The sequence below is a fragment of the Zeugodacus cucurbitae genome, chromosome 6, assembly GCF_028554725.1.
Source record: "Zeugodacus cucurbitae isolate PBARC_wt_2022May chromosome 6, idZeuCucr1.2, whole genome shotgun sequence".
In the NCBI taxonomy this organism is placed as follows: domain Eukaryota; kingdom Metazoa; phylum Arthropoda; class Insecta; order Diptera; family Tephritidae; genus Zeugodacus; species Zeugodacus cucurbitae.
In genome coordinates, this window is record NC_071671.1 from 18,078,637 (window position 1) to 18,096,161 (window position 17,525).

At 27.2% G+C, this 17,525-nt stretch overlaps 1 protein-coding gene across 7 annotated transcripts in view; it reads left to right on the forward strand.

The window, feature by feature from the left end:
- The window catches only part of LOC105218881 (venom metalloproteinase 3), a 147,820-nt gene that overhangs the window by 72,350 nt on the left and 57,945 nt on the right, over nucleotides 1–17,525 (forward strand). For all 7 annotated transcript variants that reach the window (XM_054234964.1, XM_054234965.1, XM_011194737.3 and 4 more), the window contains exon 5: nucleotides 673–774. In XM_054234964.1, the coding sequence (XP_054090939.1) occupies nucleotides 673–774 (102 nt within the window). The remainder of the gene's footprint in view (nucleotides 1–672; nucleotides 775–17,525) is intronic.

A 17,525-nucleotide genomic window follows, 5' to 3' on the forward strand; every position in this document is an offset into this window, starting at 1 on the left:
TAGTACTCCTTGAGCAATGTTAGCTTAAATTGCTGTAGAAAAAATTAGTATCAAGTTGTTTAATCTGGGCAGCAAAATTTGTGATTTATGCAAGAAATTTGCTGGCTAAGCATGACAAATTATTTTGCTGTGGTTTTGAAATATCACTAAGTTAGAGAATTGTGGTTAGGATTAGTTTGTGTTGAATAAGCATAAATTTTGAATTTGCGAATTAAGTACACACACATATATATTAAAGGAAGATTATAGGATTTATAGAAAATATTAAAAAAATTAATTACGTATTATATAAAAAAATACATAAAAATGAAAAAAAAAATATTTTTTAATTATTAATATATTTATAAAAAAATTAATCGTTAAGAAAAAAAAATGTAATAATTTTTTCTAAATGTGGGTGTATCTATATGTATATATATAAAAAAAAAATTAAATATAATTAGAAATTTAACATTTGAAATATATTTTTTGTTTGCCAAATTTGTCGAAAATCACAATTTTTGAACATTAATTAATAATATTAAAAGAAATAAATATTCCATTTGTAAAATATATTAAATTTAATTTAATTTAAAATTATTATGTTATTTATATTAAACAATGACTTACAATTAATTTAAATATCACAATTTGTATCACATTTATTAAATTTTATATTTCTTTCTATTGCAGGATACTCAATCCAGCGAACAAATTGGTGAAGTCTATCAAGACGAAGCCAATATGGCGGCCATTTTAATGCGACGTCATTTGGAGACTGGTGATTTGATAATGGTAAGTTCCGATAAATATTTCACATATTTAATAAGTAGGCATAATCAAAAAAATAATAATTTTAAATTTTAAGAGGAAAAAAATTATTGAAACAGTTAAAAAAAAAGTTTAAAAATTAAAAAAGAATAAAAAATAACACTAAAAGTTTAAAAAATAATAAGGCTGAAAAAACAATATTTTATTATAAAGAAAAATATTTTAAAAAAATGTAGAACAACTATTACTATTCTTTTCACAAAATGTTTCTTAATAACATTGAACAAAAGAAAACAATTTTGCTTATAAAACCCTTTATACCTGAAGAAATTATAAAAATATAAATCTTATTAGGGTGAAATTTTGTTGACTAAAAAATAAAACAAAATCATTTTGAAAATTTTTTTGGTAAAATAATTAAAAAAATTAGGAAATTTGATAAAACTTTTTTTTTATAATAAAAAGAAATCAGAAATTTTTTTTCTAAAAGGTATGCATATTTTGTTCAAAAAAAAATTTTATATTTTGATTTTTCGATAATTAATCGAATATTAGGAAGTTGAAAATCAAAATTTTAGTAATTTATAAATTTTATTACAACACTTAAATAAGCATTACTTTCAATATTATCATGCAAGCATATTCCAAAAAAAATCTACTGAAGAACATTTAGTTAGACTTAAAAACAATTCGAAAAAACAGTTTTTTAAATTTCAAAATTCCATTTAAAATATTCCAACTAAAGTGAGAATATCACACCAAATTGTTGCAACTACAATACTTAGCATACACAACAAAAAAATATAAAGATTAAGCAACCTGCAAAAAGCTTTTAAATACACATTACAACAAAAATAAAATGTTTTAAACATCGTTTACAAACACATAAGCACACATTTGCAGTTGTCTGCTGCTTAAGTAGTTGCTAAAAGTCAAACAAAAGACTTAAGCAACGAACCTGTGCTAATTTCAGCAACTTGGCAAATTGATTTGTTGACTCTACCAATTCAGCTGCAAACTAATTTGGCACGAAAATGTAAAAACAATAACACTATACTATATATATATGTATAGAAATACATACATATGTATAGATATATACAAATATACATATATATGTAGTTATGTACTGAGGCACTTACCTTTTGCCGTTTGTATGCATTGTTCTGTGTTATATAACATTTTTGGTATTTTACTTTAGTTCACCTGTAGGTTGTATGTTTTTTAGTACACTTGTCGTGGTGCTCGTTGCTGCTTTATTTGCATTTTGTTATTTGCTCGAGCTAATAAGTTGTTAATTGTTTGTGTATACATATGTTTGTATATATGCATATGGAAGATGTATATTTATAAGATATAATGGAGGTGTTTGAAACTGAAAAAGTAAAAGAAATTTTTTTTTTTAAATATTTAAAAAATTAAAAAAAAATTTTTTAATAAAAAAATAATATATATATATTACTTTAAACTATATCTAAGTAAATATTTTTAAAAATCTATATAATAAAATTTTCAAACTAAAAAAATGTTAAAATTAGATATATTTATTTCAAAAATTTGAAAAAAGTTCAAAGTAAATATATTTTTAACAGAAAATGTTCCAATTTTCTTCAAGCGCTCTCGCGTTAAATATTCCTGAAGTTCATATATATATTCTTTAACTTCTAAAATATTTACAATTTTTTTTGTAATTCAATATCCTTGCAAAAAAATGTCTTAAGTTCTAATCATTAAAGCCACAAGCCAAACAAATTGTGATCGCCTACATTGAGGAGCAACTATTTCTCTTTTAGACAGACATACATATACATAGATAGGTATATGTGTGCAAGTCTGTTCACAATTCATTCATGTGGGATGTGTCCGGCAGCTGTTTGTTTGCTTTTGACTTGGCAGCTTAATCGCTTTTAATGATGCCGCTGCCGGTCGGACAGTAGACATAGCTTAATGGCAACTTGTAGTTGTGGCATTACAGCAACAACACTGTTGTGAGAAATATGTACAAATTAAAACATTTTTATGCACATAATTATTTTAGTTATACATTGGTATTTGTAAGCGTTTTTCTACTTGTCGCTCTAATTATTTAAGCGAAAAGGTCATTGCTATAATTAGGTGAGGTGTCTTATGTGAGGCAGCTGAAAATTTTAAATCTAAACTTAAATTATTTGAAAATTGAGTGCAATGGAAATATAAAAAACAATATTTAACAATTTTTTTAATTATTAAAAAAAATTATATTAAAAATTTGGAAAACTTAAAAAATTTTACTTAAAATTTTTTTATAAAAAAAATTAATTATAATTAAAAACAATTAATTTAATTAATTGTTAATTAACTAAATCAAGCAAGAATAGTTGAATTTTAATTTAAAAAAATGTTTTTAATTTCTAAATTTTTATTTACAATCCACAATATTTAAAAATTAAAAAAAAAAATAATTCGAATTATTAAAAAAAAAAAAAAATTCATTAAACATTAATTCTAAAAAAAACTAAAAAAATAAAAAATGTGTTAATTCTTAAAAATATTTTTTTTTGATATAATTAAAAATAAAATTAATTATTTTTTTTAATATTTTTGAATTAAAAATAAATTACATATTGTATTATTAATATAGTGTATATTTTTTTAATTTTTTGTTTTTAAAATTTTTTTCCTATTTTTTTAAATCAAAGTAATTTTTTTAATTAAACAAATTTTATATTTCTTTTATTTATTAAGTTTTATCGAAAACAACAAAAATTTACTTATAACCCAACTGTTAAAATATAATAAATAAAAATTCAAACAAGTTCCACTCTGCAAACACTGCCATTACCATGACCCCAGAGGCGGTCAAAACAAATGTATACATTTAGCCAAAGCTTAGCAAAAACACAGCATAAAAGCGAAAATGTTGTGGGTTACTGACCATCAAACAAAAGTGGTAAAATATGTAACAAAAAGACTTAACAAATTACCTAGCAAAAATGTGGCGCACAATTAAGGCAGGGAGGGGAACATTGCAAATACATATGCTCCGCGATTAGAGCAAGTTCGCCGGCACCTTGACCAAATTGCTGTGCACTTATTTACCCAAGCGAGTTTCGCCAACCTTTGGCTGCAACGCGACCAACATACTTATTGTTATTAATTTTCTTGGGGTTTAAAGGAAATATTAAAAACAAAAAACAAATGTCGAAAAATTTCGAAAATGAAATAAAAAATATTTTTTAAATATTTTTTCTAATTTTTTTCCAAAATTTTTTATATTTTTTTACTTTTGGGCTAACACCACATTTTTCAGCATTTTCATATGCGCACAGGTTGCTTTGATTTATTTTATATTTGAATGCAAAAAACGGCGTTTCGAAAATTACTCACTTCCAGCGTGTGTTGCACGAACTGGTTGCCATAATTTCGCTATAATTTCAGCTAATTATAAACAAGTGAGTTTTTTTGCTACATTATTTCGGTTTCCTTCGCCATGCACTTTGCTTTTAAATATTTGCTATTAAACCATATGCAATTAGCATTTTTTTTCGCAAACGGCAAAATGTCACAGTATCCATTGCGAACTGGACTGTGTGGCTGCCACATATTTCATATTGGTAGCGTGCGAAAATTGTGGTCATTCCAGCGAATTGAATGCTGTCGAATGACTGACTGTCACACAGACTGAGCGTCACTCATACACATTGCTGCCGCCCTAATGCTTTACCTTGCTCGAATTCGCTTCACCACACTTCGCCACGCTCCAGTACAACCCACAAGGCGCCGCAACGCCCCTCATCTGGTTACAGTGCGACTCATTGTGTTCAAGGTAACCTTGCAACATTGCTGTGACTTGTCGCTATTTGTACACACACATACGTAATTACATACATACACACTTTTGCTTCTCTTGCTCTTCATTTTGTCAGCTTTTTTGCTATATATTTCATTTTTATATGCTTCATATTTATCTATACAATCTTTCTGCTTCAGTTTTTTCCAACATTTTCTTTTCTTCAAATTCGCGCAATCTCAGCCAGTCATCGACCATTGTGCGCTACACACATATATATATATATTATTGCATTACATTGTTTGGTTCGCCACCCATAATTGTACTCGCGCAACACTTAACACCCCACTTGCAAGTTTGTTGCTTAAGTCTTTTGTTTTGTTTGTTGGCTTATCGTTTATGGTGGTGGTGGCACAGTAGTGTTAATGAGTGTTGTACGTAAAACAGTGATTTGCACAAATTTGGAATTTGGAAAAAAATTTTAAATTTTTCAAAAAAAAAAATTTCCAAATTTTATAAAAAATTTGTTTCACAGACATACGTACTTGGTGGAAGATTCGACATACAAATATACAGTTAACATACAATATTAAATTATTTTCAAATTAATTAATTTTTTTTTTTTTCAAAATTTAAAATTTTTTAATATTTTTTTAAATAAAATTTCAATAAATCAAATATGGAAGTTAAAATAATAAAAAAAAAATATTATCAATGAAAAAATATGTGAAATAAAATAAAAATCTCTCTAAACATATATAAGGAAAAAATTTCTAAAAGAAAATAAATTTTGAGAAATTTCAATAAATCATAAAATATTTCTGTTTCTGAAAAATAATGTTTGCAAAGCTCTAAAATAATTTTTTAAATATATATATTTTTTAGGCATTTACTGAAAAATTTATAATTGAAAAAATTTGATATTTTTTAATAAAATTTATTAGCTTTCACGTAATATAAAAATTTGACTTTTTTTTAAAGAATAATATAAAAAAAATTATTTTTAAAACATTTTATTTTTTAATTAATTGTGTAATATATTTTGGAAATTTGTAAAAATTTAAATTACCAAAAAAATTTTAATTTTTTCAAAACATTCGTTTTTATTTATTATAATTGAATGCTTTTTTTTTGCTTGAAAATTTTGGAAAAAAATTTATTTCAAATATTATTAAAATATAATTTTTCAAAAATCGTATTTTTATTAATGACTAGCAGACCCAGCCACACGTTTTTGTGGCTAAGATATACATTACATTAGTAATTTTTTCAATATAGCTATATATATTTGAAATTAATCATAATTGCAACGCCAATCACATACATACATACAATCATAATAATTTGTTAAAGTTTTATTTTTTTTTGTCGTTTATTGAAGTATTTAACAAATTAGCAACTTTGCAAGTTGGCGAAGCCAAGATTGCTTCGATGACGATATTGATTACGGTATTCATACCAGTTTTGTTCTATTGCAAAGTCGAGGTTGATTTATGTTACGCAGCATGATGATAACTTACACTAATTTTAATTGCAAAGTGAGAGGTGATAGTCAAGTCAATTTTAAATATTCTGTGAGATTGACTACATCATCCTGGTTTGTAGCTGTTTGAACTGTCCTGGAACAGAATCCTAAATTGTCGCATTGAGATCATTGACATCTTTGGTTTTTGATACCAAATAGGTCATTCAATCAGCCATTTATGTTTATTATATTGTGGTTTCATGTCAGGAAAAACACGACGAATAAGCCCCTCTTTTGAGGCCATGAAGTGACAGAAACCCGTTAAAAATGTTATTAATCCATCGATGTGTCAACTGCGTCGCTGCGATTTCCAACTATTTCAACAATCGCTGAATGATATTGTTGGAGAAACACTCATATGTTATTTGTTAATTGGCGATTCTTTATAAATTAGATGATTTTAGGAAAGTGATTAGTTCGTCAGCAACAGTTGATCCAAGAATAGTCTGGCGAAAATCACCAAAAATATTTTCGTTGTCGCGTAAATCTTTTAAAGTCCTGTGCAGTACCTCCAGCGACTTGAATATCTGGAAAATCTTCTTTATAGCTCTTTTTTTTGGCGATTTTGCAGACTGGTGTTTCGTTGATTTACAATTTAGGAGTAATTTCAATGCCGAACTGCCGTTTGTCTGCCTACTAACAGGTGGCAAGTTGCCCCTATTCCCATTATGTTGAAAATAAGGGAAATCGGTTCAGGAATTACCTCAACCCTCATGTACTATATATGCTGATTTTAGATTCTGATTTTTATTCTATTGGACTTTATTTAAAATTGTGTTTAATAAAATTACAGCAATAAATTGGGAAAGTATAAAATGTTCGGTTGCCTTTCCCTACTTGTTACAAATTGTTTTGGGCTATCGACACAGCCTTATACAATTGAACAATGATAAAAATATTTTAACAAAGCAACAATGACAACTTTCAAAATATTATTATTTTTTGTTTTGTTTTTTTATTCTAATTTTGTTGTCAATTCAAATAAAATCATCTTCTTGTTATCTTCCTCACAATTTTTCCATATTTACTTACTTTCTAATCCTTACCTGGCCTTCCATAAATATTTCAAAACTAAAATTAGCCAGATCGGTTTGGCCCTTCTGAAACTAACGACGCAAATTGTTTGTATGGGTGATTAGAATATTGTGGATTTAAGACTTTTTCAGGCAATTTTTCTAGTTTTTCTCTCCGTAAGAACCATCCCGGTTCCTCTAGAAACATTCTAATAAAAGAATTTGCGAAATCGGTTCAGCGGTTCTCGAGTTATGCGCTTAGCAACACATTTTGCGATTCATTTTTATATTATAGATTGTTATACCGAGTATCTTTTTAGTTGGTGTAGCCATACTTCATCTTACTCAAATAGAACTCATATCATATCCTCACTTATCTGCTAAGTATTTTATTTCCGCTTAATTAATTTTAACCCTTCACCAGCCAGCACTTGCTAATCACACTTATTACTCACCTTGGCTGCGGGATTTCTCGTTCTTATTTGCTTATCAACCAACTTCTTGCATTCAACGCGATTTGCATAAAGAACTCCAAGTGAGACATTCTAATCGTGGTAATTAAACGCTTTGCTTTAACAGTAGTTTATAATTTGTTCCGTATGCCAATAATTGCGGCGACGGTACGCACGTGCTGTACCATGTGAATTTAAGCGTTCCTAAGCGCAGACAAAAACGTGTTGCACACACACACACACAAACACGCCGCAAATAGACCAACGCAGCCGAACGTGTTTAATAATGAAATCAAAGTAAAAATGGAAATGACTCAAATAAATCCATTAATGCAAAGTATTGAACATTTTCGCATTCACCATAAATTGCTGTGATAAGTTTAGTTTTGTAAAAGCACATAAATCCATTTAGCAAATTAAATAGGAAATGAAGCCGAAGGTGTGGCTGTATGGCACCTTGTCGACTGTGTGATATTTAATACTTGTATGTACGCGCGAACAATGGCAACTTTAAAATGGGAAATGAAAACAAAGTTTTGAATTATTGTAAATAATTGAAAATTGAAATATATTTTAAGTGTAGTAGATCAGTAGGTGGTTTGGTTAGGATGTGTATTTGAGAAAAAATATATCATAAAATTCATTGCAGCAACTGCATTTTAATTATTTTTAGCTAAATTATTAAAAGAAATTTTTGAAAATACGGCAACCCTTTTTAAAATTTTTATATTTAACTATATTATATTTATTATATTTAACTATCGAGGTATACATACAGATTTTTTCAATAAACAAATCATTTCAAAATTAAAATTTGGTGTACAAAAAATTGTTGGCAACCCTGCTTCATATTATGAATATAATGTCGCTTTTATTTGTTCCCGCTGCAAAATAAATAAAAAAATTCACTTTAAACTGATATTCATATGTCTTTCTGCACCATAACCGCCATATAAACAAATTTACCGCATATTTACACTTAAAACGATACATAATACTTCAAATGCTAAAAACATACAACATTATATTGAATATAGTTGGCAACCCTTTTCTCAAAAGTATAAAGATAACTGCTTAGATTTACAATTCAATTTTTTAATGATATACAATTGGCTAACTAATATACTAGTATTGCTTTGAGCAAATATGTAATTAAATACTTAGAAATATATGGCAACCCTGTTAAAAAATATTCAAAAATCAAGACAACATATTGCATATTGGTTGCAGATAGACTATTTACGCAACAATTTCCAACATTAGATTATTTGATTAGCTATCTTAATCATATATTGATACAATCTGTATGATCATATATGGCAACCCTTACAAAAAGTATGTCAAAGTTAAGGGAGATACACTTACTTATAGCATTTGATGTTAATTTTAAATTTATAGTAATTTTTTAATTACAATTAAATATAATTTGAAAAATTAATATTTTTCTAGAATTTGTTGGCAACCCTACTCAGAAATATTTTTTAATTAAAGATTCCAAAAATATTATGTAAGTGTTGCATCATAGAATATTTTTTTTATTTAATTCTAATTTGTTCTCACTTTCATACAGATTTCATAGAAACAATGTGACTCATTCGCCCCAGGCTACCAGCAAGTTCTAGTCACTCACCCAAATTTTATATATAAAAATGTATTAAATTAATTTGTAACTAATTTCATTGTTACTTATTACTTCTTAACTATCGCAAACCACACTCTCAGCACAGCTCACTTCAAGGGCTCACGCATACGTGTGCCGCAGTGCGTAACATGATTGTGGCAATCACCAGGCAATGCGTGCGGGCGACCTTTACGCTACACTGACTTCAAAAAAATTACATTTACGATAGGAAATTAGTAGCAGACATAGATAACCTTACGAGTTGTGAGATAATTAGCGATTGTCAGAATGATATTTAATGGTGAATAAGAGTTTGAAATTTGAAAAAATATCGATTTGAAGAAAATAATTTTAAATTGTTTCTGAGAAAATTAAAAAAAAATAATAATAAATTATAAAAAAATAATTGAAAAAAAATTTACAATAAAAAAATGAAGTTCTAAAAGAAAATAATTTAATTATTGAAATAAATTTTAAAATTTTCTATAATTTATAAAACAAAGAATATATGAAATTTATTAAAAAAAATAATATTTTGAAATACATACATAAAAAGTAATGCAAACAAATATATTTTTTTATTATTTTTTTAAATAAATTTTAAAATGTTCTATAATATTTTAAATAAAAATGTATGAATATTATTTTAAAAATATTTTTATTCTAAAAAAAATAAAAATTCAATTATTTTGAAATAACTTTTGAAAATTTTTTTAACAATTGCAATTATTCATAAAATAAAAAGAAACTATTTGAAAAAGATTTAATAAATTTTAAAATTGTGACCAATTTAAAAAAAAAAAAGTTTGTTTTATTACAAAACTCCAGTAATTAACTTTTTTTTTGCCCACCCTGTGTTATATGTACACCTAAAAGCTTGTGCTCACAACCACAGTTATTTATGCGTTCACTCCAGTTACATTGCATTGCTTCTTTCAACAACATTTCACCACAAAATTAATGCGTACACTTTTCAAGTTGTAATAATTCATGTGGCTTGTTAGCGCTTTAAGCGCGTATATCAAATGTGAAATGCAGCAATGCAACAGCGATAACAACTGTGGTTAACATGAAAAGCCGTGCAAGCTCCAAATCGATTTTCAAATTGATTTAATGTACTCATACGCTTGGAATTACCTTTATGTCGCAACGCAAACATATGTTTTAGTGCCGCAGAGGGGATTAAATACGCATTTCATGTTGCTTTCCACAACTCATGATTACATAAAAATTGTTTTTGTTTTTTTTGTTGTAAAGGTTGGTCAAATGTAGCGACTTCAGGTACAAAATAAAATTCGGAAAAAAAATTCTCTTTCAAAATTAGTTTAATTAATTTTTAATGCGAATTCGTTCTCATATTTCAATAACAAGCAAAAATTTTAATTTTTTTATATAATGAGTAAAGTGTTCTCTTAAAGTGGACAATTTACCCAATTAAGCGGTTAACTGAAGTGTTCTTTTTACATTATATAGCCGTTTGATATTCGCTTCTTAATTGAGTCAATTAACAATTTCTAATTTACTAAATTAGAAGACTGTTTGAAAATTACTAAAATGTTCTTTTTACATATTATATCCGTTTGACATTCGCTTCTTAATTGAGTCAATTAAAATTTTCTAATTGACTCAATTAGTCTGCAAATTTAATACAAAATTAATAAAAGCTATTGCACATATTCTTATTTTCAATCTGAATGTTTTTATTTTATTATAAATTGAGTCAATTATCGATTTCTAATTGACTCAATTAGCTGACTCATTAAGTAAAATTCAATACAAAATTAATAAAAATTATTATGAATATTTTTATTTTTTGCTGGAATTATTTTTTATTATTTTTTATAAAATATTTTAAATTTTCGATATTTTTTTTCTTACAAAACTTAAGTAATATTTTAATAATTTAATGTTCAAACTTTAGAAATATTTTACATATTTCTTTGTATTCCTATTTTTTTTCTAACCACTCACGAACATTACAAATTCGCTATTGAGAATGAACTCCTCATAAAAATTAAGTTTTAGGTTTATTACTAAAGCCAAAGCTAATATTTGCAGAAGCGACCATAAAGTAACCACACTGAATACTTCTGCCATGCAAATCAGGCGAATTAAAATAATATAGCAATCAAATCAGTCAGTAAGCTCCGCAGTCAGCAGCAGCAGCGTTTCTATTGTCCATCACTTAAAACTCGATTTGCATATTTCAATTTTGTTTTTCTATTCTTCAGCTGGCTCGCTTGCTTGCGTATTGCATGCCAAAACAAGTAAGCAATGCCGCTGACGTCTTCTCACCATTCATTTTATAGACTTGCTACTTCGAGCCAAGCAAAATACAAAAAAAAAAAACAACAACAAAAAGGTAAGAAGCTAAAAAAGATGATGGCATTTTGTCAGTTCTTGGCTGTTGCAATCAACACCAGCTGTCATGCCAACTGGTATAAACATATTTCAATTGGTTTTTGTAATTGTGCTGTTTGTTGTTGTTGTTGTCTAAGCTTTTCTTAATGGCGGCTGGCTGCTAGTGGGCGGCCTTGATATTTGCAAAAGAAGCTGCTGCTGCGAAATCCCCTAATGAAATTGAAAGTGTACATCTTCAGGCTACAAGCCAAGCATCGCCTGATGTCTGAGAACAACTGTAATTACTGAAGCAGCTCGCAGCAAGATTAATGACTATTAAATTTGCTGAAATCAATAAAGTAATTATAATAAAATTTCAAGTGCAAGTGTTTGTGACTGAAATCTACATATAAACACATGCATGCTTTTGTGGCGGGAAATGTAGATTTGCGCAGCAGAAGCTGCTTTTAAGTACCGCAGCAGTCACGTGGCGTTGAGCATTATGACTTTTGTGGTTATTTATAAATATTTAATATTTCATACTTTAGTACGCAGAAGAGGATGCTACTTTGTTGTTAGAAATGTCTTAAACCACAAACGTGATCATTTGAAATGCCATAAAAGACAGTGAGAGCTAAAAAATGCATGCAAATTGATTTGCCGGAAGCCACAGAAGACTTAAGCAACAAACTTGAAGTGAAGATTTTCCGAAATTAAAGTACATATTTTAGTAAAAAATTGCTTTAAAAAGCAAGTATTTAATTTTAAAAGAAAAGAATATTTCGTAACATGTAAAAAAAATTTAATTAGAAATTGAAATATAAATATTTTTTTTTTAATTTTCAAAAATGATTTTTAATATTTTTTGTTTTATAATATAACTTTTGTATAATAATATAACAGAAATTTTAAATTTTAATACAAAAAATATTTTCTATAGATGCATTTTAGTTTCAAAAATTTATCGAAAAATCCTGAAATAATTTTTTTGAAAATTTATAGAGAAAATGTAAGGGATTAGTTGTAGTTTTAAATATGATTTTATCAAATTTAATTTTATAAAGGCAAAAAATATCGCAAAAAATAATAATAAAATAATTATGTTGAAAAAAATATTTATAATTTTTAAGAGTATTGTATCGAGAGATATTTTTTCATTATTTCTAAAATTTCAAAAACAAATTTTTTTATAAATAATATTAATTTCATTTTTTTTATTTCATTTTAAAAACAATTATTCTGATAAAAAAATTTCAATAAATAAAAAAACATGTTGTAACAAATAAAAAAATTTCTTTAGAAATGAAAATTTAGTGATTTTTGTTTTTCTTTAAGAGCATTTTTCAATTTATATAAAATTTTTCCTAAGTATGAAAGTTTTCAAATTTTTTCCATTCGGCAGTTTTGCGTATTTTTACAGGACTCAAAGGAAAAACTGAAAAAAACTAGAAATTTCTTCTTAAATGTGCAAACCATTTCGAATTATTTTTTTTAAATTATGAAATTTTAGTTTTAATTTCTTTGTTTTTGAAAAATAATTTTAATTTTCTAGCTAAAATTTTTTTTATACGATATTTTAAATTTTCACATCAAAAGTGGTATTCAATTAAGCCATTCCTCTTACTACAGCATATTACTTTATAAATATATCACGCTACAAATTATGCACAAACAACTTTTTAACTACTTCTGCACAAACAAACAAACATTTTTGCATAAAACAGCTGATGTATGAACCTTTCGCGATAAATATGCAAATGACGCACTTGTAAACGAAGTGGTTTACTCTCCCTCTAACAAACACAAGCTGTTTTTAAATGCAAGCTATAAAATCACACACTTTTCTGGCGAAATAAATGAAGAAAACACTCCAATGTCTGTGTTAAAAGGTAGTAAGTGCCATTGGAGACTGCCTTGCATGCAAATCAATAGAGCGCCAATTGTGATTTACATGTCTTTAAAGTTTTGTGGGAAAATTTCTATTGTGCTCTGAATGCTTAAGAGTCTTAAGTGTGCGCAATTATTTGTGAAATTGAAATTTATATGAGTTTTGGGTTGCAAAGTTTCTTGCTCATTGTATATATATTGTTATATATTTTTCTAAATTTTAATTGAGTCAATTACTTTTTCGCTAATTGACTCAATGAGATGAGTTGCTTAAATTTACTGCCATAAATGTATATTAAAGATATTTCAAACGTTTTGTTAATTTAGTCAATTAGTAAAGTGTTGCTTTAATGTAGACAATGTACTAATTTACTCAATTAAGCGCCAGCCTGAAATGTGCCTTTCATATATTGACTTTACCGTTTGACATCGATTCTTAATTGAGTCAATTAGCAATATCTAATTAGCTAAATTAGGAGACCAATTGATTTTTAATGCCTTCAACCAAAACTATATTCTCCAATATCAGCTAACTATTTCTAATTGACTCAATTAGGAGACTAAATGATTTTTAATTAAAAATGTCCTCCTATATCTCTAAAATCGAATTACAAAAACTAAAAACGACAACTACTGAAGTAATGTAAAACTTTACCACGCACTCATGTTGCACGCAATCTAATCATGTACGCCTGCGCCGAAACGCATTGGCGGCAAGGCGAGCAAGGCATGCCGCACAGCCGACTAACCTAGCAACAGAAAAATCTAGGTTTAGCAGCAACATGTAACAGCTGGTGCTGCCGTCGCCACATGCCACCACACAGTTAACGACAACTCAATTCGCAGACGTTGTAAATTTTGTAAAAGCACGCGAGTGCCGTTATATTAACAAGATAAGTGTGTAGCAGATAAGTTTGAAAAAATCTGAAAAGTATTAAAATGTTAAAAGTACATTGCAAACTCATGCGCGTGTGTGGTGAACAATTACAAGCGTTTAGTGTGCCACTATGCCGGCGACGACATGTTGCACATATTTACACATACAAATACATGTGCGATTATGATTATGCAACAAACAAGGCAATCAGACGACGCACAGCAAAAGAACATTAAAAAAGACGCCGTTATGCGCATGTAATGCACTGAAAGTGCTGCAGCGCAGTGGCACGAAAAGTAAATAGGAAATACAAAAAAATTAATTTCAAAAAATGATAACATAAAATGCAGAAATTAAATCTAAATTGTCTTAAAACCGGTGGCGCCGCAAGCAGGAAGCCATATATTGCTAGTGTTATTAACACTAAACTGTTTGCGGCAGCGCTGTTGTTGTGAGGCATAGTTCACTTTACACCAAAGTTGACAAGTTTGTTGCTCTAGTCTGCTGTTTTGGCAAGAGCGGCTAATATTTTCACACTAAAATACAAAATTTTTCGGCTTAAAATGCGCTAACGCATAAATAGCAACAACAAAAATACAGCTGATTACTACTTTGAAGAATATCAAAATTCTTAAACACAACAAATATGCAGTTGTGCCAAAAAAGTAGTCGTAAAAACACATTGTTGCCACAGGTCAGCTTGCCATAACTGGTATTAACCGCTACGCTTCCCCACCAGCTAACATTTGGCTATAATCCGAGAAGAATTTTGAGGTCAATTTGATTTTTGATGTTTCCGAGCAATACAAATTTTATGAAGATGCATGCAACAAATGGGGAAAAAAACAACAAATAGCAATATATGGAGGAGTAGTAAATCATGTTCGGTAAAAGAAATACAAGCTTGTTGCACAATTGAACAATTTGCTGATGAGCAATACAATTTTTTTTTATTTTTTATAAAATATATTTCCTATATAGTTGGTTGTTTAGTGCTTGAAACGGTGATTTATGGCATTAAAATTAATTCTTTGATATATTAAAATTAAAATTAAAATTAAAATTAAAATTAAAATTAAAATTAAAATTAAAATTAAAATTAAAATTAAAATTAAAATTAAAATTAAAATTAAAATTAAAATTAAAATTAAAATTAAAATTAAAATTAAAATTAAAATTAAAATTAAAATTAAAATTAAAATTAAAATTAAAATTAAAATTAAAATTAAAATTAAAATTAAAATTAAAATTAAAATTAAAATTAAAATTAAAATTAAAATTAAAATTAAAATTAAAATTAAAATTAAAATTAAAATTAAAATTAAAATTAAAATTAAAATTAAAATTAAAATTAAAATTAAAATTAAAATTAAAATTAAAATTAAAATTAAAATTAAAATTAAAATTAAAATTAAAATTAAAATTAAAATTAAAATTAAAATTAAAATTAAAATTAAAATTAAAATTAAAATTAAAATTAAAATTAAAATTAAAATTAAAATTAAAATTAAAATTAAAATTAAAATTAAAATTAAAATTAAAATTAAAATTAAAATTAAAATTAAAATTAAAATTAAAATTAAAATTAAAATTAAAATTAAAATTAAAATTAAAATTAAAATTAAAATTAAAATTAAAATTAAAATTAAAATTAAAATTAAAATTAAAATTAAAATTAAAATTAAAATTGAAATATATGCAACAAATTGACCTTTCTGATCTTGCCTTGCAAAAATTTTATACAACACTAAAATGGTCATAATTTCAAACAACAACAAACTGTATTATAATGAATTTCGGTAGCCAAAATTTTGAATTTAATGGGATATAAATTTGAATGCTACTTAGCCAAACTCCATAAATAGCAGGAAAATGTCAACTCAATTAACGAGTTGAAAAAATCATAAACTTGAAATAGAAAATAATGCTTATTATATAGAAATTTGGATATCTCTAAATTAAAAAAAAAAAAAAAACAAAAAAAATTAGTTCAAAATTTAATTTAATTCAATTTAAATTTATTTTTTTTAATTCCGTTTTTTTATTCATATTTAATAGTTTCAATTAAATTATAGGAACTAACCTTGACTATAACAATTTTTATACTCTCGCAACCTGTTGCACAGAGTATCATAGTTTTGTTCACATAACGGTTGTTTGTGTCACCAAGAAATATAAGAGTTAGATATGGCGTTATATATACATAAATGATCAGGATGACGAGTAGATTTGAAATCCGGATGTCTGTCCGTCCGTCTGTCCGTCTGTCCGTGCAAGCAATAACTTGAGTAAAAATTAAGATATCTTAATGAAACTTGGAACACGTGTTCCTTGGCACCCTGAGGAGGTTGCTTTCGAAAATGGGCAAAATCGGTCCACTGCCACGCCCACAAAATGGAGGAAACCGAAAACCTATACAGTGTCATAACTAAGTCATAAATAAAGTTATGAAAATGAAATTTGGAACATAGGATCCCATTAGGGAGGGGCACATTTGGATGTAATATTTTTGGAAAAGTGGGCGTGACCCCGCCCTCAAATAAGTTTTTTGTATATAACTCGCAAACCAATAAAGCTATATAAGCCAAACTTTCTGCAGTCGTTTTTTTAGCCATTTCCTTATACAGTCCAAAAATGAAAGAAATCGGATAATAACCACGCCCACCTCCCATACAAAGGTTAGGTTGAAAATTACTAAAAGTGGGTTAACTCCCTAACGAAAAACGTCAGAAACACCAAATTTTACATAAGAAATGGCAGAAGAAAGCTACACTGAGATTTTTTTACACAAAATGGAAAATGGGCGTGGCGTCGCCCACTTATGGGTCAAAAACCATATCTCAAGAACTATTCGACCGATTTCAATGAAATTCGGTATATAACACTTTCTTGACACCCTGATGACACGGGTGGAATATGGGCGAAATCGGTTCACAACTACGTCTACTTCCCATATAACTCAATTTTGAATTCCATCTGCTTCGTTCACTTTATAATGTATTCATAAGGAACCAATGAAGCTAGCGGAATAAAACTTTACACAAATACTGTATTTGAGCTGTGACATCACTTGTGGAAAAATTGTCAAAATCGGACCATGACTTTTCAAGGCCCCTGATATCAAACATGAAGAACTCAGTGCCTAAGGTTAATTTTTCACCGAAAATATAGGTAAATCCCTCAGATATTTTAATGTAATTCATTCCCTCTGAATTTTTTTCTTATAACAGTTTCTCTCTGTACCTGAAATGGTAAAAATCGGGTCATAATTTCCCCCAGATCCTATATACC